This window comes from Lonchura striata, chromosome Z, assembly GCF_046129695.1.
Source record: "Lonchura striata isolate bLonStr1 chromosome Z, bLonStr1.mat, whole genome shotgun sequence".
Classification (NCBI taxonomy): Eukaryota; Metazoa; Chordata; class Aves; order Passeriformes; family Estrildidae; genus Lonchura; species Lonchura striata.
Genome location: NC_134642.1, coordinates 2,902,426 through 2,928,465, shown reverse-complemented (window position 1 = coordinate 2,928,465; position 26,040 = coordinate 2,902,426). Strand labels below are relative to the sequence as shown.

Here is a 26,040-nt window from a genome sequence, read left to right as displayed (position 1 = left end):
CCACCCCAAAAGAACAAAAACAAAACCAAGAAACAAATATACACACAGTAAAAAAAAAAAAAAAAAACAAACCAAAAAACTGAAAATCCCCAAACAAAACCCCCTACAAAACAAAACAAAGAAACTTAACAAGAAACTCGCCATGAAACTAGAGAAAGGAGAGTGAAAGAGGAAAAAAAAAAAAAAAAGACAGTAAGGCAGTAGATCAGTAAAAGAAGCTCTTTCTGAAAACAACTCTAGCTCCAGGATAAGCTGAACAACTATGAAATTAACTTATACCAGAATTTCAAAGCACAATGATGAGTGCACTTATTAAGGCAGTGCCACACTGGTTGCATTTCACTTCCCAAGAAAAATTATTTAGAATCTGACCAATACCCAGCCCTTTTGAGACATGTCAAGCCTAGAAGTTAGTTCACTATGATGTGTCATACTTGTATACAATGACATATTAAATGTTGAACTAAAGTTAATCAAAATGCAGTGTTTACACACAACAAAGCTTAAGGTGAAGCCATCAACAGCCAGTCTCACAAGCAGTTCAATGTCAAAACTACTCCTTTGTGTGCCACAATTACAGTAATAATCCAAGTATCATTGAACATTTAATACTCAGTACTCTACTGACCCCCAAGCAAACTAATTTGCAAATGTGCCAAAAAAACCATTAGAGAAACACACGCACACGACTAGACATTGCTATTTTGAAGCTGCACCACTGAACAAGAAGTTCCAATTTTTAACAGCGAGGCTCTAATCTCTAAAATCAGAAGAAATAAGACATCCTACCTTATACAGAAATTGGCAAAGCCATTGCTATTATTTATTAACTGAGAGCATCAATATGGCAAAGCAATATAAGCAAAAATAAAAACACTATACTAAAGACAAATTTATCATTAAATGTCTAAAAGATTGTCTGGAGAAAAATATGTATCTTACTACAATAGAGACAGTTCAAAAAGTAACTCTGAAAACTGACTGCTATATCTGCAAAACAATACATCTTTGTGTAGTAAAAGCAATATATAAAAACCCTGCATATGCATCTTGTGAATGAGACATTCACATAAATCTCACCTTGTCACTGTCATCAGTACAAATGTGATCTTGATGGATTGAGTGGCATTGAAACGATGGACCAATACTACCTGGAAAACAAGGAGGGAAGGGAGAAAAAAAAATAACTAAAACGATAACCCAATTTATGTGAACACTAAAAATAAAGGTAAATTTAGCAAACTTTCTTTCCTCTAAGATTTAGTTGCCAAACAGCTAGGTTTGATAACAGAACAAGCATCATAGAGACATTTTACAAGTGTGTCAATGTCTTCACATATATTTTTTTAAGAATTTTAAATGGAATAAAAATTATAGCTAGCTCATCAATCCAAAACCAACAAATGCAGTAAAGTACATATGCACATATGAAAATGAGAAGCTATGAAATTCAAGTTTATATAATGTACTACAGAACATTTTCAGGATCCTGGGTAATCACAAACCACCAGCCTCTTTCCAGCAATAAATTAAAAATAAAAGAGGAAAATTTCAAGGTTAAGGTTTTAATTGTGTCCAGTTTTCTTGTAATGGAATTTCTGCCTGCTTAATATTTCTATGTAAGTTTCTTTAGGCCTCGGAACAAAATCCAGTCCTGAGACTTCTGTCCAAAGAATATATGAAAATATTTCACAAAGCTTCTTCTGACTTACCACGTCAGAAAAAAAATATTATTTTGCCATAGGAGTCATTGTATTGCTTTGAACAGAAGTAGTGCATGATTATACTGTGTATTTTTGGTAGGAAGGGAAGGCAAAGAAGAAATCACTACACAGTTGAAGTTTAAAGATGAAAATAGCAAAAATGAACCTGTTTTAAACTGCTCTAAGTATGCAGTGCTCCCCTTCCACTTGATTCAGACTTTTGCAAGCCACAAGTGTTTCACTACAAGCACTCCACATTTTTTGAACTCCAATCAGTCCAATCTCAAAAGCAAGCTACAAAACTCAGCAGAACAGTGTTAAAGGTATAGCTTAATATCTTTCTGATTACCCCAGGGGCAGAATTGATATAAAATACAACCTTTTGAATTGGTCTAAAATAAGAAAACAGCGGGGAAAAAAAATTAAGTTCAGCCAAATTACAACAAATACGCATAAACTTGTTTGAGGCTCCGCGCCATGCGGATAACGAAGGTACTTCCAGAGTGAGGTTCCCAAGCGTTATCCCGAACACATTAAAGTCACCGATGAGGACAGGGGAAGGGGAAGGCTCCGGGGAGCGTGGCCGCTCCCGCTGGCGCCGCCGGGCGAGCTCCGCACGCCGAGGGGATGCCGGCCCTCAGAGTCCTCTATTTCCCCTCTGACTACGTGAGCTGATAAATGTCGAATAAAACAAACATTACTGCAGTTTAAATGAGGAGTGGGCGGACAGTGGTGCAAACTGTCTTGCCCAGTGGGAATAAACCAGAGAGGGGTGACAGTGGTTATAACAACCTATGATAACGTAGCTGGGGTGGGCACAAGGTCAGGGGACAAATAGAAAAGCTAGACTGGAGTGAATGACACAGAACTTGCTGGAAGAAACTGGGGGTGGGTATAGGATTAACAGCCAAAAGGGCATACAAAAACTCGATTGATGGAACCAAATAAGGAGAAAACAGGGAGAGGTGAGAAGATTGACAGATAACTGAGGAGCCGAGTGGCAGGAAGTTTTGGGGCAAACAACTTGGATCAAACCAACTGTAAGGGGACACAGAGGATAACTAACATTAATCAAAACTGACTGAATCAAACCACACTGTAACAGTAGACCTTGCATTACAGGCTACATTATATACTTTACAGTTAGGCTTTTCATGAACCATGATCACATGCACCATCACAATGATAAACTGACTTTTTCCTAGCTATAACTGATGCCAACAGTAGCAACATAGCTCCAGAAGCAGCGCTTCCAGTTAGTTAATGCAACATAAGACACCTGGGCAGCTCATCAGTTTTCATTATGCCATACCTTCAATTCTAACAATGTCCATATTACCAAGAAAAAAATTTATTTTGGATTTTATCTACATGTTTCAGTCAAACTCAACTGTTCTGCATAAAACCAACCAATCTGTTCTGCAGTTAGCAGAGAATATGTCCATGTCTTCCTTTAAATTCTTTTTGTTTTCTCTTAACAGGATGTCCTGGTTTGTAAAATAAGCTTGTATTCTATTTGCCATCTGTTGGAGGTTGGGCAGGTTTGTTATCTCTTCCAAGAACAATGGTTTGCTCCGAAGAGGTAATGGTTTGTTAATGGGCCATTGACTGACTCACTGCAGGGCTGGTAATGTAACACCATCCCATTGTGAGATGCTCCACCCAGAGGGGGAAGCCAAGCACTCTATTATTGTATAAAGGGGTAACTTTTGGGGGACAGAGCAGCTCTCTCTCTCTCTGTGGGATTCCCAGAGAAGCAGCTCCTTTGGCAGGACTCCAGAGAGAAGCGGCCGGAGTGCGGTGAGGCAGCGGCGGTGGAGCTCGGAGGCAGCCCCGGCGCAGAGGAAGACCGGCCCCACTGCCACCAGATCTTCAGAGGAAAACTGTACCCTTCTAAAGATCACCACTGCAGCTGCAATTCATCAGCCACTGCAAGAGGAGCAGCTATCATTTCAACCGGACTGCTACTAACACCCTGAATCCTCAGGTTGTGGACTTTATCACTAGTTTTGATTGTACCAATTGCATTTGCCTTTTTAAATTGTTATCTAGTTTTCTCCTAGTAAAGAATTGTTACTCCCATTCCCATATCTTTGCCTGAGAGCCTTTTAATTTAAAAATCCTGGTAATTCGGAGGGAGGGGGTTTACCTTCTCCATTGCACAGGAGGCTTTTGCCCTCCTTCACAGACTCCTGTCTTGTCAAACCAAGACACAGGATCATTCATGGCCTTTATGACATATTTGTTTCATTTGCAGTCAACTAATACCTAACAGTACAATAACAAGATATAAGACACAATCCCAAACTGCAAGAAGTGAAGGCATTACACATATCCTGGCTCCTCTGCACCAGTGAGCTGGCTGACCTCACCAACAGCCTCACCAGAAGCTGCTTTCGGATAAGGGTTTACATCAAAGACAGCGCTGATAATACAGTCCCTTGAATGGGCCAGCAGAGGTAACAGATCTGAAGACACTGACACAGCATACTACCAGCTAAAGGCTCTGCTTCATGACAGTGCAATCTATAATGTTGAGTTAAATGGTCAGGAAAGTCCTGCAGGACTTCTCTGATCTTAAAAAATATTTTTATATTTATACACATAAAATACAAAAGAAGTTTTTAATAACTGAGCTATGTTTTTAAAGCATTTTCTTTCTGATAGATTGAACTGAGACAAACCTGAGGACAGGTTAATCACATTTCATCTACCTGCAAGGAACATCAGAGTCAGAATCTCAAAAGATGACCTCAGCAGCTCTCTAGTCTGTGTCAAAGACTTTTCAATTGTTAAAGATGCCCAAGGACTGAAAGGAACAAAAGCCAATTTGCATTGCACCCACTGCAGGGAGTAGATAAAAATTCAGTTAAACTATCTTCATATCCCCAAATTTACAGGGAATTTCAGTCCAACTCAAGACTAACTGCACTCCAGGGCTAGCATATCCTAGGGCTACTACAATCAAAGCTTTAATTCTGACTGAAGAATTATCACTGCAAAGCTGACTTAAGAGTAGGGAAAATGCCATAAAGACTCCTCCGGCAGAATGTAGCAGGCAGGCCCTGCCCACAGCACCTTCCCAAACTTCCTTGCTACTGTTCAGGAGATGCAACTGTGAGGTCTAATGCCCGTCATTTTCTCAAACCTAATACCAGTTTGAACTTCCTCTCTCTCACAATCCAAAGCAATTTCCATGCTGTGCAAGTAACAGGGCACTTTGTTACAGTCAGTTGGCTCACAGCTTCTAATACCCAGGTGACAAAAAAGAGTAGTCTCAATTTATTCTGAGACACCACCAAAACACAGCAGGCATATGTGAAACATTAGATCAGGCATCCCTTCACCACTACCAGTATCAGACAGGGTAGAGAGTAATACCCTTCAACTGATGCACTATATTTATATATATAACCTCTTTAAACACAGTTAAATTCTTTTGCACGCTCTTCTTCAAATATAGTGAGATACCCATTTTAGGATTATGACTTGCATTCTAATTCTTTAGTAACAGGCAAGAAAGGAAGAGTGCTATTCTCCCCAGCTACCACAGGAAAGGGATTGTTTTTCTTCTAAACCCACACATTAAACTGAAAAGCAGAAAGAATCTTCAGAATTTCATGGGTGCTGTCTAGCTTCTGCATTTAAATAAAAGGAAAATCAGTATCATGCTTGAAAGGCCTGCTTCATGCTTGCTAATTTAAACCATCCAAACACGCAAAATGCTGGTCTAAAGGAAAAAGAGGTGTGAATTCAAACCTTTTAATACAGTAACTTCAGTGCTACTGGAATTATCTCATTGTTTCTATGAATGACACTGGTAAGACTCTCCAGCACCAGTCTCATTAGGAAATTCTTTGTGTATGACATCTGTACTACTAAACCTACTCTATCTAGAGTGAAGCTGTTGAGTCTTACTAACTTGCATGAATCAGACAAGTTCTGGGCTAAATGTTTAATTTGCAAACTAGAGTTTGGAAAGTAGGAAATGCACGGAAACAAAATCTGAATTGGATCAAGCTTAGACTATTAATTAACTGCTCCCTTTAAAAAATCTGTAAATTGAATCGAATGTGTGTATATATATATATCTGGTGAGATAAAACCATGGATGGCTAGTCTACTTGAAAAAATACAAGGAATGGAGGTTAAATTATCAATGATCTAGGAGCCTCAACTTCCAACAAAATAATGCAAACCGCTCCTGCAGATTATTATAAAATGCTAGTCAACAATGTTCCTCTACCTGTGGTACATTATTTAGACTTTAGATGCTCCTTCTAATTCAAGAACCTTTCAAACTGCAATGGAGAAGTTATTCAATGGATAAACAGAACAACAAAACAAAAAACCAAAAAAAACAGTTACAACAGAAAATTTAGAGATGAGTTCAATAAAAGATACAGCTACTCAGGTTGGTCAAGTAAGAATAAGGCTGCAAATTAAGTATATTATAATACTTTTAAACTTCTTTCCCTATGTGTGCAAATCTTATCACAAAGAAGTAACATGACACATCGCTCCATACAATTCATGCTAGGATTGCCGTTCTTCCCTTCTTTCTTCTACTCCTTTTTTTATAAACTCTTAACAAATTGAAATTCCTGTGGATTTGCATCCACTTTAACTTAGGTTGTTGAAAGAATTTACTACACTCTAGGAAGAGCTAATATTTTTCAGTTGCATGATATGGGACACAAACACTAATAATTTAAAGCAACTCGCCGCATGGAGTATTACCTATCTACAAAGCATTGTGATAAAGCTCTGGAACACTTTCTAGCCAGGAAGCAGCCTAAAGTCACTAGAGCAGAAAAAAAAGGTAAAATGCCTCCTGAATTTCTCTCCTTCCTTTCCTCCTGCTTCCTCTACTTCTCAAGAAATCCATGCTCTTGTCAAACTGCAACCAGCACAGGTTTGCTGGTGTCTTCTGAATTCTGGTGTCCCCTTCCATACCCTGGCCCAGTCAATCTTACTTGTTTCCCCACCACAATGCTCAGCCAGGGAATGCTGTCCTCAATTCCACACACCAGCAAAAACTTAGATATCTAGTAATCATCAGGAAGCATGGCAACACTCTGCAAAAAAAGTTCCCTCAGCTTTTCTTTTTTCTGCAGCTATCAGAGAAACACACAGCATGCTTACTAACCAGCAAGAAAATGGGATGAAAATGACACAACTGAGAGCTCAAAACAAAATCTGGGCCTACATTAATTGCATATAAATTACATGTATCTTCCAGTCAAATTTCTGACTGAAAGACACCTCAGAAACTTCTAGAGAAAAGGAGAGGAACCTAAAGGGTTCTCTGTATTTTAAAAACTTTAAGTCTGACAAATTTTAACAATACCAGAGCTTAAAAAAAGGAACAGACAAACTTATTTTAGTACAGCAAAAAGCGTGAATATGAGGCAGGTCTCTGCTTCATAAGCAAAACTCATCTATAAATCAGAACTGAAGAAAGATCTTTTTTACCTGAAGTTTCTGCTGTGTCTCTACAAGACTGCATAAACACTTTGACTTCAAGGAACATCTAATTTAAATTTGCTGATACAAACCAGACAGCTTACTCCAGGAACTGTCAAAAAAATGGCCCTTACAGCAGCCATCTAATATAACCCCATCTACACACCATTTACCTTAGTGTTGAAATTTTTACGTTATTTGGAAGTAGATATCAGCAGCTTGAATTGTTAGGATGCAAGCTGGACTTTATCTGAACTATAAGGCTATGTTGTGTAAGTGAAAGAGGTATTACAGTAAAACCTGTAACTAAAAATCTGAACATTAATAATAGTTAGTAAAGACAAACCCAGCAACTTAAGCAGTATTTTTAAATAAATAGCTAGAGTGGACAGCCCGTAGATTGCGGTTTATGAACTGTTATGAACAACCATATTTCAACATGGACTATAAAACCAACAGAAACTCCCACCAAAACCAACCTAAGATGTGTGAAGATGACCACACGGCACCTACTTGGTAACAAACAATGCACCAATGAAGAGCAAGACCCCAGACCATAACACTGCAATTTGTCCAGACTGTCACACAAGAGATGGCCAGTAAACCTACCTAATGGAGATGAGAACGTAAGTGTCAAAAATTTCTTCAACATGCTTATAATAATGGCCCCTTCACCTCATACAAGTACCATTGCCTAGCTGTTGCCTTCTTCCTTCTCCACTAACTTAGCAGCTACATGTTTTTTTAGTGAAGAGAACAACTACACTTCAGATGGACTGGTAACCCACAGAGTCAACCATATGTTTTTAACCCCTCCACAGCAGTCTGGGACAAGGAAAGAGGCCACTGCTTTGGCAGCCACCCAACTTCACCTTGCAAGGTCAAAATTCTGAAAATATTTGCATATTCTTAAGCTAAACACATACCTGCAAAAAAAAGTGAGTCACTTTCACAGGATAAAGTGTCTGAAGGATTCAAAGCTTGCTTCCCCACATACCCTACAGCTCAAGTTGGGTATCAAGTACAACATCAAAAGATGTTTTCCTGAACTAACAATGCAGCATTACTGAATAACCAAAGACTCAATAACCATGAAGTATTCTAAAATTTGTGGTTTCATATCTTTATAGTGCACATACAAAAGCAAGGATTGTTTCCCATAGATTTATTGACAGCAGTTGCTTTGCTCTGGGGATCATTTTTTCCTGCTTATTCAAGGAGCTGCTCAGCAAGAAATCATCCGGTGAAAAATTTACAGCATCAATAAACCTTCAGGAAATTAGCTTAATGCAGAAATACTCCACACCCATAAACACAGTACCAATATTTTACTGGTGGTCTTAACATTCTAAATGTCAAGACATGAACTGTATCTGAAGAGACTACACAACCAAGCATCAACAAAATGTTAGCAGGGTGATAAGTTTGGTTCCCAGCAGAAGGTCACAACTAGAAAGAACTATATAAATAAGTACAGTAAAAGCACTATTTGTGTCAGATAGGCTATTTAGACATTACCTCTCTGTTACCTTTGTATCATCCTATTTCTGATGAACCAAGTTCATAAAAATCACAGTTTCCAGCTGTCTCATTCAAGTGTCAAACATGGAAGACTGACAATAAATCAGGACCAGGAAATCATTTAAGAACTTTGCAACCAAAAAACCTGCATCAGATGACAGTTCAAATCCACTGAGAAAATTCACTACTCATTCATTAGGGTACAAGCTAATTTCAAAGAATCATAGAGCCATTTGGATTTTAAGGAAACTTTAAATACCATCTAGTCTAGCTATCATTAGACCAAGTTGCTCAAAACACTTTCCAACCTGCCTTTAATACTTTCTGAGATGGAATTTCTACAACTTTTCCACAACATCCACATGAGGGCAACCAGCTCCAGTATTTCTCCACCCTCATTGTTAAAACTTTCTTCCTTCTATCCTCCTTATATTACTAAGTCTAGCCTCTTTCCATTTAAAACCACAAAGACCACAGAGCTGGATGCAGTACTATAGATGGGGTCTCAACAGAGTGCAGCAGAAGGAGCAGGATCACCTCTCTTGACCTGCTGGCCATGCTTCTCTTGTGACAGCTGAGGACATGGTTGTGAGTTGTAAACACACACTGCTGGCTCATGTGAATATTCATCCACCAGTATACCCAAAGTCTTTTTTTGCAGGGCTGCATTCAGTTAATTCATCCACCAGCCTCCATGGAAACGGGGGATTGGACTGACCCTGAGCCAGGACCTTGAACCTGGCCTTGTTAAACCCTGTGAGGTTCACGTGGCTCAATGCCATTTAGAGATGGATGGCATCCCTTTCATCAAACCTATCAACTGCACCAGTCAGGGTGGTGTCATCCACAAACTTGCTGAGGTTCTGCTCAATTATTTTATGCTACCCCTAAGAGACACTAGTCAATACTGGTTTTCACACGGATTCTGAACTGTTGACTCTAACTCTTGGGACATGGCCAGCCAGCCTATGTCTTACCCATCAAACAGTACATTCACCAGATCCAACCCCCTTCAATTCAGCTAAAAAAACACTGTGTGGGACCATGTCAAAAGGCTTTGCAGAAGTCCAGGGAGATATCTGTAGCTCTTCCCTTGTCCACTGATACAGTCAGGACTCCATCATGGAAGGCTGTGAGATTAGCCAGGCATGACCTGCCCTAGGTGAAGAAGCCCTGCTGTCTGTCTCCAGGCACCTCCATGTCTTCCTTATGATTTGACCTAGCTACCAGTAGGATCTGTTCTGTGATCTTGCTGGGCACAGAGGTGAGGCTGACTGGTCAGTAATTTCCAGGGCCTGTCTTTTTACCCTTTCAAAAATGGTGTGGCCAAAAGAAAGGTAGAAGTACCTGTGGGATTACTGATTTTAGGTACATGAATATCAACCATCTCAACTGCTCTAAGGACATACAGAAATAACACCTAATATATAAGCCAACCTTTGTGTGGGGAAGGGAACAATTTTCCAAAAACTGACTTAGTCCCACAATCAGTTCTTAAGGGGTAATATACCTGTACACTCTGCAGATATTTCCATGCTGCTGCAGACAAAATGTACAGATTCAGAAGAGATTACTCCCACGGACATGGCAGTCAGGTACTGGAACCAAGTGAACAACACAATCACCAGTTCCTCTGCCTCTAAGCTGTCACTCTCTTTAGATCTTCTCTCATGATAAAATCATTCTGAGATTATTTTCTGAAGAACTCACATAAACTTAAGTTACAGCTTGAAGCATATGACCTCAGCAGCTAAAGCACTGAAACATGTTACCTCTTAACTGCTGTACTACAAGACTCTTACAATACCCACCTAGCAAAGAATACTTGAGACACAAAGCTTGATGCTTTAAGACACAGAGATTAAAGACAAGCAATGTCTTTAATCAGTATTCTCCCCTGGTATAGTAAGATTCACAGCTCCTACACTGGAGTTATCTCTACAACATAACAAAAATAATTAATAGTTTATTAACAAGCTAAAAGGAAACTTGCTTTCTGCATTAAAATCCTGCAAGAGATGGACACTATTGCTAAGAAACTCTGAACAGCATCTCCAGTTTGTGGTGCCTGGTCCTTTGCTTAGTAGTTAGTCACAGTTTCCCTGCTGCTCCCTGAAGGCTGTTTCATTGGGATTGCTTCTGTGCAAGTGTAGTCTAGCGAAGGATGCTCGTAGCCTTCATATGCACATTTACTGCAATTCCAGAAAGAACAGTGATGTTAATTTATAGACAAAGAGTGAGGTGAAACTCACCACAGAAAATAGTACTGAAAGGCCAAAATATAGCAGTGCCTTTTCATAAGGAGCCTCTCCTCAAAGAAATTCAGTGTCTACTTAGAAAGAAGGAACCTTTTTGTCTGTTCTTGTAATTTTTCAGAAAGAGGCTAACAGCAGTACCAAAAGCCCAAAAGGTGTCCAAATACATTTACTATAAATCATATGCAAACAGCTAGAAAAGGAGAGAAAACAGGTATTTCAACAACTCAAGGCTGACTTTTACTGAAAGTAAATCAATTGCAGAACAAAGAATAAAACTGGCAAGCCACAAAGCATTTAAAAAAAGATAAAATCTTTTAATCTTGTCCTGGAATTTAGTTTTCATCAACCACTGTGTGGGAGCTGAAGCAAGAGATGCAAATACCAAGCACAACTACATTAAAGGCCTGGTATGAGCATAAAAGATCACATAGATATCCTCTACACTGTTCCATTTCCATCTTTATAGGAATTTGAATTACTAGCTTTGAAGATTCAGTTGTCTTGAATTTCTGAGCCTCCTGAATCTTAGCTATTTTTCAAAAGCTACCTGAAATTTTTCAAAAGCTACCTGAAATTTCAAGCCATTTGTTCTTGTCTGTTTGTAACTATATTATTAAACTGATTTTATTAAAATTAATCTTGAGAATTTAACTTAGTCTCTAAAAGATAAAAACTTGCTTATATAAACTTTCTAGATGCAATGAATAAAGGGTTTTCTATGGCTTACATTTATTGTTACCAACATAAACCAGCCATCATTACCACAACAAAACTAAACAGGCATAGAAGCACAATATTAACTCTAAGCCTTACCTTGCTGGTTCCTGCCCGTTTCTTTATGGTTTCACTTATGAAATCTAGAATTAATTTGCACAAAGGCTGTGGCAGCTATTTGGCTGGGGTTTTCAGTTTTGGTCGGGTTGGATGGGAGAACAGAATACTTCAGTGATAAAAGATTTTGTTGGTGCCAATTCATGTTGACACAGATAGGAAAGACAAATGAAGTCCAATCAGTGAAATCCCAGAAACAAAGATTTAAATGCACCTCAATTATTTATTATTTGTCTTTTATTCTCACAGTATATTCAATCTAACCATAAAGCGAAAGGTAATAAAGAGGCATTTCCTACTTAGGAACTGACCTTGCAAATATCTGTTTGAAACAGGATCGATTCTGAAAGCATGGTTAAAGGTGCATGATCAAGCCACCTCTAGGAAATTGCTTCAAATGAGAGAGCCCAAGCTCCCCCCAAAGACAGCTGATTTAATGGAACATGCAAACCTGAACACAATCAAAACTTGTCTGAGAGAGAACCCAGAGAAGTGAGAGTTAAATACTGCTCTGTTACTGTGTTTTGAGCTCTCCACATCCCTCACCTCCCTGCAGCCCATTACGTGCTTACAACTGCAACTTACATTAATAATCAGTAAGGAATGACTTGCCCCAACAAAATGAAAAAGTTAATTTATATTTGACAGGCCATGAAATAACTTTTTCTCTTCCTGTCTTTCTTGGTTTTGTTCCAATTAGTAAGCATTGGAACCCAGTCTTGTTTCAAAGAAAACCATGTTAACAATCAACATTTTATATCTTTTTCTCATATGTGCAGAGTGTAAGACGATCAGCAGCCTGAGACACCACACCAACTTCTCAAATAATCATAGAAAATGTTTATTAATATTTCTGTCCCCTGAACATACTACGCTATGACAAAAACATAGAAGTTATTTTGAAGGAGATCAACAGAAGGTCAACAGAACTTTTCTTTTAACCCAGTGCTGCTTGTAGTAAATTATAATAGATTTCAATTCCACAGTATCACAGTTTTCCTCCCTTTCTGGATATATCCTGTCGCAAGCTGACAAGTCTTTTCTAAAGAGAAACATTTTGAGGAACGTCAACTTGGTTTATCACAAGCAGCAGTATCATTGTCATCAATAAGAAAAAGCTTCTGAAAATATAAGAAAATTTTATATTTACATATCATCAAATGATGACTCTTTCTCTGAAAAAGCAGATTCTAAGTTTTTGGAATAACATTCAGTAAGTAAATTACATTACACTTTACAGAGGAACAATTCTGTGCTAATTCTGTCATGTGGAATTCCTTGCAACTCCTTTTTTTGTACTCTGGCTTTTAAAACCAAGATGCACTACTGCTTACTATGTTCTTTGCTCCCTGTCCTGTCACTACAAGCCTTGGCAGTAAATCTCTGTTCATCTTTCAAACCTCCTTTTGAAAGGCCACAGTAAGGTCCTCCTGGAGGACTTCTCCAGACTGAACAACCCCAACTCTCAGGCTTTCCTCCAAGGAGAGGTGCTTCAGCCCTCTGACCATTTTTGTGGCCGTGCTCTGGACCCATTTCAGCAGGTCCATGCCTTTTCTGTACTGAGGTCCACAGAACTGGGTGCAGTATTCCCACTGGGGTTTCATAAGAGCATAGAAGAGGGGCAAAATCACTTCAGGATACAATTAACTTCTGAAGCCAAAATGCATTCTCTCTGTTCTGGACCCTGGAGATTGCAGAATGTATCTTCTAAAGTCCTTCCAAATTTCACACAAGAAAAATTCTTTAGTCTCTCCAGCAATAACAGCAGACAGAAAAGCTATTTTGAAAACAACCTAGGAGAGAGATGAAAACCTTCCAGGGTTAAATATGCTTCTTTTTTATTTTTTTCAGTGTAAGAACACCCACACTTCCCTACTGAGTATTGCAAATAGGGCAACTTTTCAGTATGGTTGGATCAGTCATTATTATCAGTCATTATTGCTCTTTCAAGAACAAAGAAATTGATCTATCTACATTCCATAGGCTACCAGGTCTCAGCAAGATCATTAAATGTTAACATAAGCACTCTTCTGCTACATATTCAACACTCAGGTCAGAAATCTGTCAGCTATGGAATGAGATACATTTGTAAATGGGAGAATACGTTTACATTTATTTTACCTTTGTTATACGTTAATAACTCTAGTAAAGAAACTCTGGAAGCTTTGATACTACAGAAAAAATGGATAATCTTGTTTCAGTACTGGTCAATAGCAATTCTGTCTGGAGAGAGCATAGAAGGTAACACTTCATTTCTCCTTTTGGCCCAGCCAAACAACAACAACAAAAAAAAAGCTCACAACAAACAGTAGTTTTGGAACCCTGGATCTACATGTGGATGGTGTTAACAAGTGAAGAGTAACAGATCCATCCCCCATAAATTTGCCCTATTCTCAGTCCTCTGCTTTTCATATTAATGAAAAGTAAGTAATAACTAATTATTACTAATTACTATTGTAATTAGTTATTGTTTATTGTATTAGTTATTAGTAATAACAATTACTATTGTAATTGTTATTCCTAATAACATAACTAATTCAAATTCTGTTCAGTTTTTCACTATAATAATCCTTGCATTTTCTAAAACTCATCAAAGGTTCTCAACAGAAAAGAATCTTTTCTTCTTGGAAAGAGTATATTAACAAAATCAGCTCCAGCTAACATGTTATTCTGAAATCACTGCAGGTAATAACCATCAGAAAGGCTATTTACCTTTCTGTCAATTATCTATACAAGAAACACAAGCTGGATTGCATCCATCAGTGTTAAATATTTGGAATAAAATGGCCTAATGTAGCCAACATCAAAACTAACAGATTGGGTGATACCAAGGGTAAAGGTTAGTTCTCTTTGGCTCTATAAAATATGCAGTATAGAGGCAGTTTCTCATTAATTCACTGCATACAGAATACACGTACATAAAGATTTTTCTACCTGGAGGTCCACTAAGACAGCCACACAGCCCCAGTTTTTGGACAGCACATTCTACTTGTCAGTGTTTTAAAAGACAAGATTACTGAGAAGTTCTCAGAAGGGCATTTCTATTCCAAACCCTTTCACAACAAAGGGCAAAAAATGCAGAAAAATGAGATGCCATAATAATATGCTGTCTAAGAAAAATAATGATGGGCCAACAAAAAAAAAAATTGTATGCACAGCCTTGATTACAATCTCTGATCCAAGGAAGTCTTTGAATACCAGAAACCAGCAGGTAAAAATACATAAATTTAAATTAAGATACTGAATTTAAACTCAATCAAAGCTATTTTCAAATGTAATAGAAATTGAAACCTAAGTTGTCTAGAACAAAACCAAAAAGTAACAGAATACTTCAGAGAGTGAACATTAGTTCTGAACTTTTAGGATCAGTGAAGTCTCTGAAGGAAGTTCTTGGCCAATCAAATTAAGTCAGAGATGTTTAGGGTGTTCTTTCTGAAGCTGATACCTTTTGTTCCTCTTCCCATTAAAAAGAGTTTAATAGCTTCCTCGTTCAAAGTTAGGAAATTTATTACAAATTATAGGAGAAAACAGTCTAATTTTTACATATCGGAAAAAGAAAGCAAAGTGCAAGTGAATACTAAATCACTAGGTTCTACAAATACTACAGATCAAGAAAAAATACTTAAATTTGCATCTTCCTCAAATAATTTTGTTTCCATTTTCCTGATTACTCAAAGCCACTTTATTTTCAGCATCCTGACAAAATATATCTGCCTTTCAATACTGTTTTAACAAGCTTGTTGCCTAAATTTAATTCATGTTTCTATTAAATAGAAGCCCATCATCAATTAATGAGTAAAAATTAATCTTATCAAGGAAAACAAAGTAAACCATGCAATATTTCAAAAGCCTAAAACACAATACCTAAGAGCCAATAAAATGTGCAGTTATATAAATTCCTTAAATGTGGCTGTAAATTACCTCCTTTCCTCACAAAATTTTGCAAATAAGACTTCAAATGTTATGTTCAATAGGAAATACACTTATTGACTACTACTAAGATTCAAGTTTTCTCTAGATGAATGCTCCAAGTTAAACTGAAAACCATTAATCAAAGAAGTATCCTAATTGGCAATTTAAATTAATTAAAACCAACCTAACTCAGTTTCCCTGTGAAGGCATTTTTGTGGCAGCCCGTGGGTCTTGCTTCAGGCTTTTTTCCTCCCATGTTAAAGGTAAACAGAAAGCATGCACAACCTTTATGAATTCAAAAGCAGCAAGATGTAAGGCACACTAGCATAAACATATGCTAAGTAAAACCAACAACAAAGTAAGGTACATCATATCTTGACTAATAACAGCATTTCTTTACAAGGTATGAAGCTGCAAAACCTAAGTAGATTGTTTATTTGAAATGTAAAGCAACTTGTTAATTTGTTACTTGGGTTAGGTAGTTGCTGGAAGCACTACTACAGACAAAAAAAAGACCTTTGAATGGAACAATTATGAAACCACAATATAAATTATTTTAAAATAACTACAGAATGTTTATTAAAAATGGTTCTGTAAAAATGTTTGAACTGTTAACTGTATCAAATATTTAACCCAGAGATGCCTTCCAATTACCAGCCTCCTCTCACACAGCTTGTCTATCCAATAGTACCTACATGCATGGCCAGGCACCACACACATGCTGAGCCTTTCTTTACTACTTCCCAACCCCTACAGCCACAAGCAAAAGCAGCCTGGGTCATATCCATGACCAAGAACATGCACAGAAATCCAGGATCCTGCAGCTCGCTTCCCAGATCAATCTCCAACAGACCTACTTGGCTCCTGAAGCAGCAATAGAAATATTCCTTCCTCTGCATGCATCGACAGTTGTCTCAGACATCCTTTAACTCCATGCTCAAAAGTCACTAACTGACCAAGAGGGGCATTACCTGAAAAGCTGGTCTTGGTAGTCAATGACTACCAAGCTCAATTGTGAATGGGACTGTGCCACTCTCTGCTACGAAGAGAAGTACATCCCCTTGCTTCCCCCCACAATGGGTAGCATGAGAAGAATAACTTAAACTACTGATCATTTTTTAAGCATCAAAAGCATGATGGATATAAATTTTTTTTCTTTCTGTCCTAAGAACTGCATCTACTTTAAGTCTATAACGTAGAGAAATTGGCTAAGAAAAGTTTCCCAATTCAGAATTGTCCTTTGTTTTAATTAAAACAGTCTTGTTGCTTCACTATACTTCGGAAAAATAAAGCAACAGAAAAATCAAGAAGCCACAAATGCTTCATTCACAAAAAACATGCAATGCACAGTTTGCTTGTGAATCCCTCCCAGTGCTGTTCCACCTGGCATTCCAGGGTAACTAAAACCCAGTAAAACTAGGAGTAGTATGGTTTAGACTGGACAGGCTTATAAGGCTGAGAGCAAAGCACCTTCAGCTACCACACAAATGAACTAAAATCCTAAATGAACCAGAGGGATCTTATGTTTTTCTTTCAATGTGTGTGTGTAACTATACCTGCCTGTTCGATAATCTGCAAAATCTGTGAGTTGCTTCAACACAGTGGAACACAAATTTTAGCTTTATTACTTAAACATCAGCTTTGAAAGGCCAAGGTAATGCACATAAACAGGAACATAATTTAAAAAGAAGTCATATACATGACTTAATTTCAAAAGAAAACCTAGGTTGAAGGTAATTTTTATCTATGTGACTGAGGCAGTTTTTCCCAGCAAAATACGCTTTTGCCAATATAAACTACCTCAGAGCTGTAACCTTAATTTCCTAAACACACCAGTAAACTTATTCTACCTAAATGTCATACAACACCCCCACAACTCACTACAAAACCAAGTATTGTTTATAGTCCTATTCCAGCTTTCTCTCCACAGCCTACAAACTGTAGGGCACTTATGAGGACAAAAGGTTCACCTGCACTTCTCCAAAATAGTAGAAGCCAGCAAACAAAACTAGAACTTGATGCAGAACTACCTACCATTATACAGTAAACATCTGCTGAATAGGCTTCTCTCAAAAACACCTTTTTGCAAAGTAATTCATAGAGATTTCCTTTTAACCACCTGCGCGAATCACTGGGACACTGCACAATGTCTGCAGCAAGAAGAACTGAAAAGAATGAAGAACAATCAGAACTGTGCACACACTCAGATGTTAGGAGATGCAGCCCAGGAAGGCTAAGCTATGCTATCAGCCTCACTGGAACCAGCTCAGAGCACTCGCAGGCAACCTGAAGTTGCCAAAGTCACAGCTCTGTTTCTCCAGCTCCAACAATTTGTGTGTACATGTCTGTTTCTGGTTTTGTGTGTTAATAGGGAAGCATTAAAATTTATTCAAATGGGTATTTAAAAAAAACACCCTAATACGTTCTCAACACAAGCTTTACTGTTAGTTAACAGTAAACATTCAAGTTCAATTTCAACACTGTATATATAATGGAAACAAATTAGATGACATTATTAATTACACAGCAATTTGTATACAAACATAATATAGCTGCAGGAACTATAAACAGCAGCCAAATCCACAAAACCTCTACTACTCAGGGTCTTTCAAATCAAAAGGAAATTATGTTTTTAAATTAAAAAAGGAACAAAGAAACCAAACAGTAGTATTTACTTGGGCTCTGGCCAGGAATGCCAAATTCTATTGCCTGGAGTATGTTTTCACTGCAAAGTGATAAATCCTGCCTTGGAAGAGGTTATAGCATGAGCAGCAATCTCTAATACAACTCTAATAATTGGAACAGCTTTAACACATTTCATAAAACTGTTAATTCTATTTTAAGATTTGAAGCTGGTCACCAAACTATCTTCCTTTTCCTGTCTTCCTTTTCTTGAACAATCTTTAAAAAAACAAAACCAAAACGAAAAGCAAAAGCACTGAACAACCTCGCAAACCAACACAAGATTTTGACAAAGGAGACACCAGTGCTTGCAACAAGCAGAAGACAGTGAGTGTGAATGGATATTATTCTTTCCACTTACTTCCTCGCACAGCAGCATTAGTCAAAGCAATATATCAATTTTTACCGGCCAAGTTACTTTCAAACTCACATCATCTCCAAATAGAAAGGGACACAGGTAAGTGAAGAACTGTAGAAATAATAAAGGACCCTAAGTGATAAGAACAAGAGGCATTTAAGCAGCAACACTACAGGCTGAAGGGGCCCCTGTCTGAAGTGTACATGCAACACATGAAGGCTGAAAAAACACACAGGAGGAAGAACAAGAGCTCTGCATCCAGTCACCACACAACATGACTGGAATAACTGAGATCTGGCAGGAATGACAGAGCTGTGATGGACAAAAAGATGCTATTCAGGAAATACAGAGAAGATTAAGAAGGTAAAGGGTGCCTTTATGCAAAAGACCAGTTTGGATTTATGAAGCTCTTTTAGTGGACAACAGGTGGGTGAGGGTTTGTGGATCCACATAAGAAAAGAAGGCAGGAAATGTGGCATCATGACAAAAGACTTTTTTACAGACCTCCCACATGGACAGAGCACCCTAAAAAACTTGAGGATTGCTTTTGATCGCAACCTTGGTTCTTGTGAATGATTTTAATCTCCTTGACAAAACAACAGAGCAGGTGGAGACACACTAAAAAGAATAGGACAGGACAGGATAGGCTAGGATAGGATTTCTATAAAGAGCATCTCCTTAATATAGGTACTGGACAGGCTAACCTGTGCTGGTGCATAGCTAAGCACATCTGTGATTCACTAGCTGGGAATTGCCAATTAAGGATACAAAAATCACTGGCAGCCTCGGTGATAATGACCATGACAAAGGGGAATTCTAAGCCCTGGGGGCAGAGAGGAAGGTGAGCAATAGAGTACATTATTGTACTCTATTGTGAATCCTTCCCAGTGCTGTTCAACCTGGCATTACAGGGTAACTAAAACCCAGTAAAACTAGGAGTAGTATGATTTGTACTGGACAGGCTTATAAGACTGAGAGCAAAGTGCCTTCAACTACCACACAAATGAACTAATTCTTTCCATGGACTTTTGGAAAGCAAATTTGGGGATTGGTAGGTATGATCCCACTGAAAGTTGCAATGATGGTAAAGGATCAGAAGAAAGCAAGCAGGTCAAAGGACATTCTCCAATCACAGGGACAATCCAGCCCAAAAAATAATGTGAAATACACATATCAGAAGACCAGCCCAGCCAAAGAACTCATGGTGTAACTCCATTGCTGAAAGGCAGTATACAGAAGGTGAAAGCAAGGTTAGGCTACAAAGGAAGCATTTAGATACATTGTCTGGGCATGCAGGAATAGCATTAGGAAAGGCAAAGCTCACCTACAGTAAGACTGCAAGCATGAGAAGGATACACAAAGAGTTTCTATTGCCCCATGAACAGTGAAAAGCTGACCTCTGAAAACACAGGATAGTTACTGAATGGAGGAGGTGATTTAGAGTACCTAGGAACAGATAAGAGAGGTACACAATGTCTTCTGTGCCTTTGTTTTTTACCTGCAAAATACTCCTGTTCTTAATGACAGGGTTAAAGGAGGTTCAAAGAATAGCCATCAGTTGATGACAATTTCCTCAGAAATTGTGTTAACAGAACTTGATCCACACAAATCCACAGGATAAGACCTGCTGAACCCAATGGTACTGAGAGATGGGCAATGCCATGACAAGGCCCTCTCTTTCACACACATCTAAAGTCATGTAAAAAAGTATACACACTGGGGAGGCCCCTAATGACTGAAAAAAAGCAAATGTTACACCAGTTGAGGAAAGAAGGTCAAAAAAATCATTGGGGAACTGTAGAGTGGTCAGGTTCACCTTGATCCCTGAGGAAATCATGAAACAAGCAAGTTCACGGAACATTTTTCAGCATACAACTGGAAGCTGACTGTGAACCGTCAGCATTTGCTCCTGTAGTCCTCATTCTATCACTAGTCAACAGGTTAAAGTTAATATGGAATCTCATGCATATCAGTACCTGCAGCTGAAAGCAATTAAATAACCAACATGTGGGGGGACAACAGAAGATGAACAGGAGTCAAAAGAACATACCTCTAATTGGAAACCTTCTCTTAGGAGCTGGCTATTGAAGTATTAATCCAGATACTAAAGCTTACATTCACTTTGAACACCCTTTTTAAACAGATAAAACAACAATGAAATAAATGAGTCTGATTTTCAGAAAAACTAGTTTTAGAGAAAGAAGTTAATCATGTTTTTTACAGTAAGAATAACAGGAAAACCTCCATTGGAAGCTCTCAAAAGTCTCAAGTTCTTAGTAAAGAAACTGCTCTTTTAAATGCCAAACTGTCAGTATTATTGCAAGCCAATCTTTGCCACTGAAATCCACCAATATACAAACCCCAACATGCCTTCTTAAACAGAAAGAATGGGGTTTCTTTTCCAAAAAGAGAAATATTTGCAGGTGTTCCTGAAAATTACTATCTCTGGCAGCTGTAGGTAGCTCTGAAGAACTCAGATGGAACTGAGATGCCCCCAGCATCAGCATCCTCCCAATTTTCAAAGGACTGACAACACCCCTTGTGGTCTGAAACAGATCATCCCTCAGACAGAAGAGGCTTGCATTCTACAAATGCCAGCTGCTCCCTCATTACAAGATTATTGTCCAGAAACATTCACTAAAAGCTTTTCAGCTATTTGCAGCTTCACACAGATACTCCTTCATTCTACTTCTACATTGTTCTGCTTGTGTATCATACCAGGCTTAAAATTACTTATTGAAAACCCATGCTCATATAACAGAACCTGTGGTACAGTATCCTTTCTAAAGTCTCTTCCCTGCTCCTACCAAGGCCTCTTTGAGGCTTGACTGAGAATGAATGAAAACAACCATCTCTTCTCAAAAATACTGTAAGCAAATGGTTGCTTATTTTTCGTGTTTGTAGGGTTTTTTTGCTAAAAAAGAAGGTTGAAGGTAAACTGTTCAAAGGTTGAATGTAAATGTGAGAGGAGAAAAAAAAATACCAGAAAAAGTGCAGAGGCTATGTAGTAAAAGTAAAGTTTAATATTTTGTCTCTCTCACACAGACTTAATGGGACAACGGAACACATAAAAAATTATATTTTTAGTAATTGTGACATGTAAAGAGATCTTCTGGTATACTTAAGAGTTAGCAAGAAAGCCTGTAGCCCTATGTAGGGCAGGAGAAAACTATGCTGTGATAACCCAGAGTAGCTCACTTCCCCTGATCAAGTACACAGAGTCAGAAGCATGTCTTACACTGCTGTTACAATAAGCTGGGACAGTTGGCTTCCCGGCATACAGAGCCTCAAGCATGCCTTATTTCCTCACAGTATCCCACCATAGTTCACCCACCCCATCTGCACATCCCTTGCACCACTTCACACGATGGAGGCCAGCTGCACATCTCAGAATCAGAAAAAAGCACATGCACATCTTATATCAAGCCCCTCAAGATCTGAATCAAACTTCACAATTTTTTTTTGTTGATGTCAATCAGCAGATGCAGCTGGACAGTTATGATTAAGCAATTGCACTGTTAACATCATATGCTTGGCTAGTGTTTGTTTTAGGGAAAAGGGAAGACAATCCCAAGATGAATGAGATGGGCTGTCTGCATGAGAGCCACCAGGAGTAAGGTCAGGACTGTGCAGTAACTGGGGGAGAGGCAAATCCAGCAGTGGACACCAACTCAGTGACCACCTGCTCCAGACAGACCCTGGAGTCAGGCAGAGGGAAGAACTGCACCTGCAGACTAATTAGCATAGCAAACAGGGGGTTGAGTGCCAATTAATGGAAGTCACATAATCTGTAAGCAATGAATGATGATGCTTAGTTTGTTAAAATGTACAAATGCTGTAAAGTTTTGATGATTGGGGAGCCAGTCTTTTGTGGGCTACCACCCTGCTCCCTCCTTTGCACAAACCAGAATAAGAGGTAGAAATACCTCACCCGGGGTGTGTGAGTTGGTGCTGCACACCGGGAACGGAGCCCACGGGTAGCACAGGTTTTTGGTAAGCCAAGAGGGACAGACAGGGTGCCTTGCCCAGGCTGAATGGCTACTCTAAGCCAACAGGCTCAGTTGGACAAATTCCAGTGCACACTGACCTTCTGACTGGGACTTCAGAAAACCAACCCAAGTGTTAGGGTAACTGGCACAACACTTTAGAGAGGTACGTCATCAGTAAAAGGGAGTGACTGGGAACTGGTAAAGAGAGAGGAGGATTTTGGGTTGGGGCTCTGCACAAGCTACAGGAGCAAATATTTTGTTTCTGCACTTTGGTGACATGCGTCTTGAATTTTTTGTATACTGCACATACATTTTCACACTTAGTAGTGTGAAAACTTGTTTTAAAGTGTGTGCATTTGGACAGTTTATGAAATATTTGGAATTTTAGTAATGAAATTGGTTCTTCTGCTTCTACAAGAAAACTTGCTCTAATTTGCTCTGCCCTGGATGCATCTTAAATAATATGAGTAAATTTCAGAGTGAACCCATGACACAAGAGAAATTGAAAAGATACTGAAATCAAAGCTGGCCTTAATGGGAAGTAGATGATAGTGAAAAATGGCCAGAAAATGGGCCTCTGAAATATAATGATTTTATAGCTAATGTTATTTTGTAGAAGGCAAACTAAGTGAGATTAGGCTTATTATATAGTTTTGGTCTTGCTTTAACAAATAATTGGAATGTAAGAAAACCATATCCACACCTGCTTTTCTTGAGCAAAATTTCCAAAATAAATATCCTTATGAGGCTGAAAAACTTTCTTAGTTCTTATGCCTTATCCTTTTAAACCAAGTGCAAATGATCCTTTCATCATTATAAAGAGAAGAAAGGAGGCCCAGCATGAAGGCCCTAATAGTATCATACATAGCACCAAAGAAAAAAACAGGAAGTAAGAAGATCCAGCATAGATGTATTAATCAAAGCAATAAACTGGAGGTACAAACACAAAACTAAACCCTGGGTATTGCAGCTTCAGCAGACAATGTACAATGAACCATTTCTACCATCCCAGCTTACTCAGAAAAGCTGAATGAAACTCAGCTTAAAATGACAACACTCCCACACACCCCACATGTTAAACCAAATAGAAAAGGAATGACAAAATTATATACAGGTAAAAATAGAAAGGTCTTTCCCAGCAATGTACAGAACTTCTGTTAGGCTTTGATTACTACAGTGTATAAATCACATTTTTAGTGATTAACTGTATGTCAGGAAATGGCACACATAAATCAGACACACACAAATATTGTTGCATGCAGGACATGCAGACCCTCAATATGATTTCTAATTATAACATTTGATGCACAATTATAAAATCACAATCTGAGCAGAACACTTTACTGGGCTTCATAAAGACAGGAAATCTAACAATTAACCTAACTTTTAGCTAGTAAAACACTCTATACGGAAGCAAAACCATATTTCCAAATAGTTCCAAATTATTTGGAAAGGCAGAGAATCACTTACAAAAATTAGCTAATATGGTGACTGAAACCAGTATATACAACATTCAGGGATAACACTGTGGATAGTACTTGGCTGTTTTTAGGTGAGGAATTTGGTTTAGACAGGAATTTCACAATCTGAACGCCACCACTCAAAATTGTTTTTCAAAATTTTCACTTCTTCCAAGTTTCCCTTAGCCAAAGACAATCCAAAGACATCCTTCACTGTATAGCTTACCAGTATTCTACTCAGCAGGAGCAGCAAGACTGAAAGCTACACACACAGACAGTACAGCCCAGCTCCCAAATAAGTGAGGAATCATGACAATATATCTAAAAAATGAGGACAGAAGCACAACTGAATGCAGTATACAGGCAAACAAAGGGCAGTCAGATAGATTATGTCCAGATGTGGAAATCCACAGAAGAAGCTACAGCAGCACCTTGCAATAATTCTGTCTCTAAGTACTAGGTGTAGAAGACCATCTAGCATGTGGCAGGAGCCTGAAGAAACACCTATAACAATAATTTGGTTGCCAGGTTTATTTCTAAAATACTCTTAAGGATTCAGTACTGGAAATTCCTTTCTATGTTAATACATGAAACAGATAAAACAAATTAAGCGAATGCAGCACCATTACTAAATCACACCGTAATTCCTTCTACTTTCTACAACCAGAACAGGATATTCACACTTCTTTCTGAACAGCTGAGAGAATTGGGATTGTTCATCAGGGAAAAGGGAAGGCTTAAGGGAGACCTGTTTGCAGTCTTCAGCATCTGAAAGGGGTCTTCAAGACAGATGGAAAGAGACTATTTACAAAGGCCTGTAAAGACAGAATCAAGGGCAACACCTTGAAATTGAAAGGCAGAAGGTGTGGATGAGATATTAGAAAGAAATTCTTTACTGTGAGGGCACAGTTTGCCCAGAAAAGTTGTGGATGCCGCATCCCTGTTTAAGGCCCAGCTGGATGGAGTTCTGAGCAACCTGGTCTAGTGTTCTACTCACACTAATGATCTTCCAACCCAAGCCATTCTACAATTCTCTCATGCTACATCAGGAATAACCTAATTCAAGGAAGTATATACATAGCCTCCATTTAGAAAGCTATGCCATGCCAAGTTTATTTAGTCTCCTTATGTGAAAAATGTCCTCCTGCAATTGCCACTGAAGGGTCTAAGGGTTCACAGCCCTCACAATGCTCCCCGCTGTGTATCCAAGCAGCAGCCTCTCTGCTGGCAAGCACCTGTCAGGAGGCTGATAACATCAGTAAATGGGCCTGCAGTGACACCCACACTTGACACACAACTCAGGCAGCACTCAAGCACACTGTAGTTCTTTACAATTCTTTTTTCAAACCTAGAAAATGTCAATGAGATCTGTACACTATAGTCAGGGTCCATTTTGCCTGAGTTAAGCATAAAGCTACACATTTCACTAGCTCTGTATGTAGAGAAACAGCAAGGAAGTTTGACTCCTTGTCTTTCCAACAGTTAAATGCATTTCAGCTATTAAAACTCACTGATCATACCTCAAGAGAGAACATTCAAGCAATTCTAAAAAACTAGGCCAAATTTGCTATGGAATTAGAAAAAAATCATGAAAAACACTATTAGGTTTTATGTGGGTATCTACACCAGTTGTTGAGTGGGTTTGTAACTTTACATATAAGCACAAAAACATTAATTCTCCTTGCTCAAATGATACATGAAAGAAACGCACAAAGAGATCACCAGAAAAGATCTAAGGAAATAGATGGAAGTATTAAAAAACAAGACTCCATACATCAATTGTCATCATATACTTGAAGTTAACAAATTAGGAAAAAACACTCTAAACTCACCCAACTGCTTTATAAACTTGTCAATTTT

At 38.5% G+C, this 26,040-nt stretch overlaps 1 protein-coding gene across 1 annotated transcript in view; it reads right to left on the bottom strand.

Annotated features, from left to right (window-relative positions):
- The window catches only part of RNF38 (ring finger protein 38), a 105,685-nt gene that overhangs the window by 48,072 nt on the left and 31,573 nt on the right, over nucleotides 1-26,040 (bottom strand). Inside the window, exon 2 of the mRNA XM_021533862.3 lies at nucleotides 1,081-1,151. Within this exon, the coding sequence (XP_021389537.3) occupies nucleotides 1,081-1,151 (71 nt within the window). The remainder of the gene's footprint in view (nucleotides 1-1,080; nucleotides 1,152-26,040) is intronic.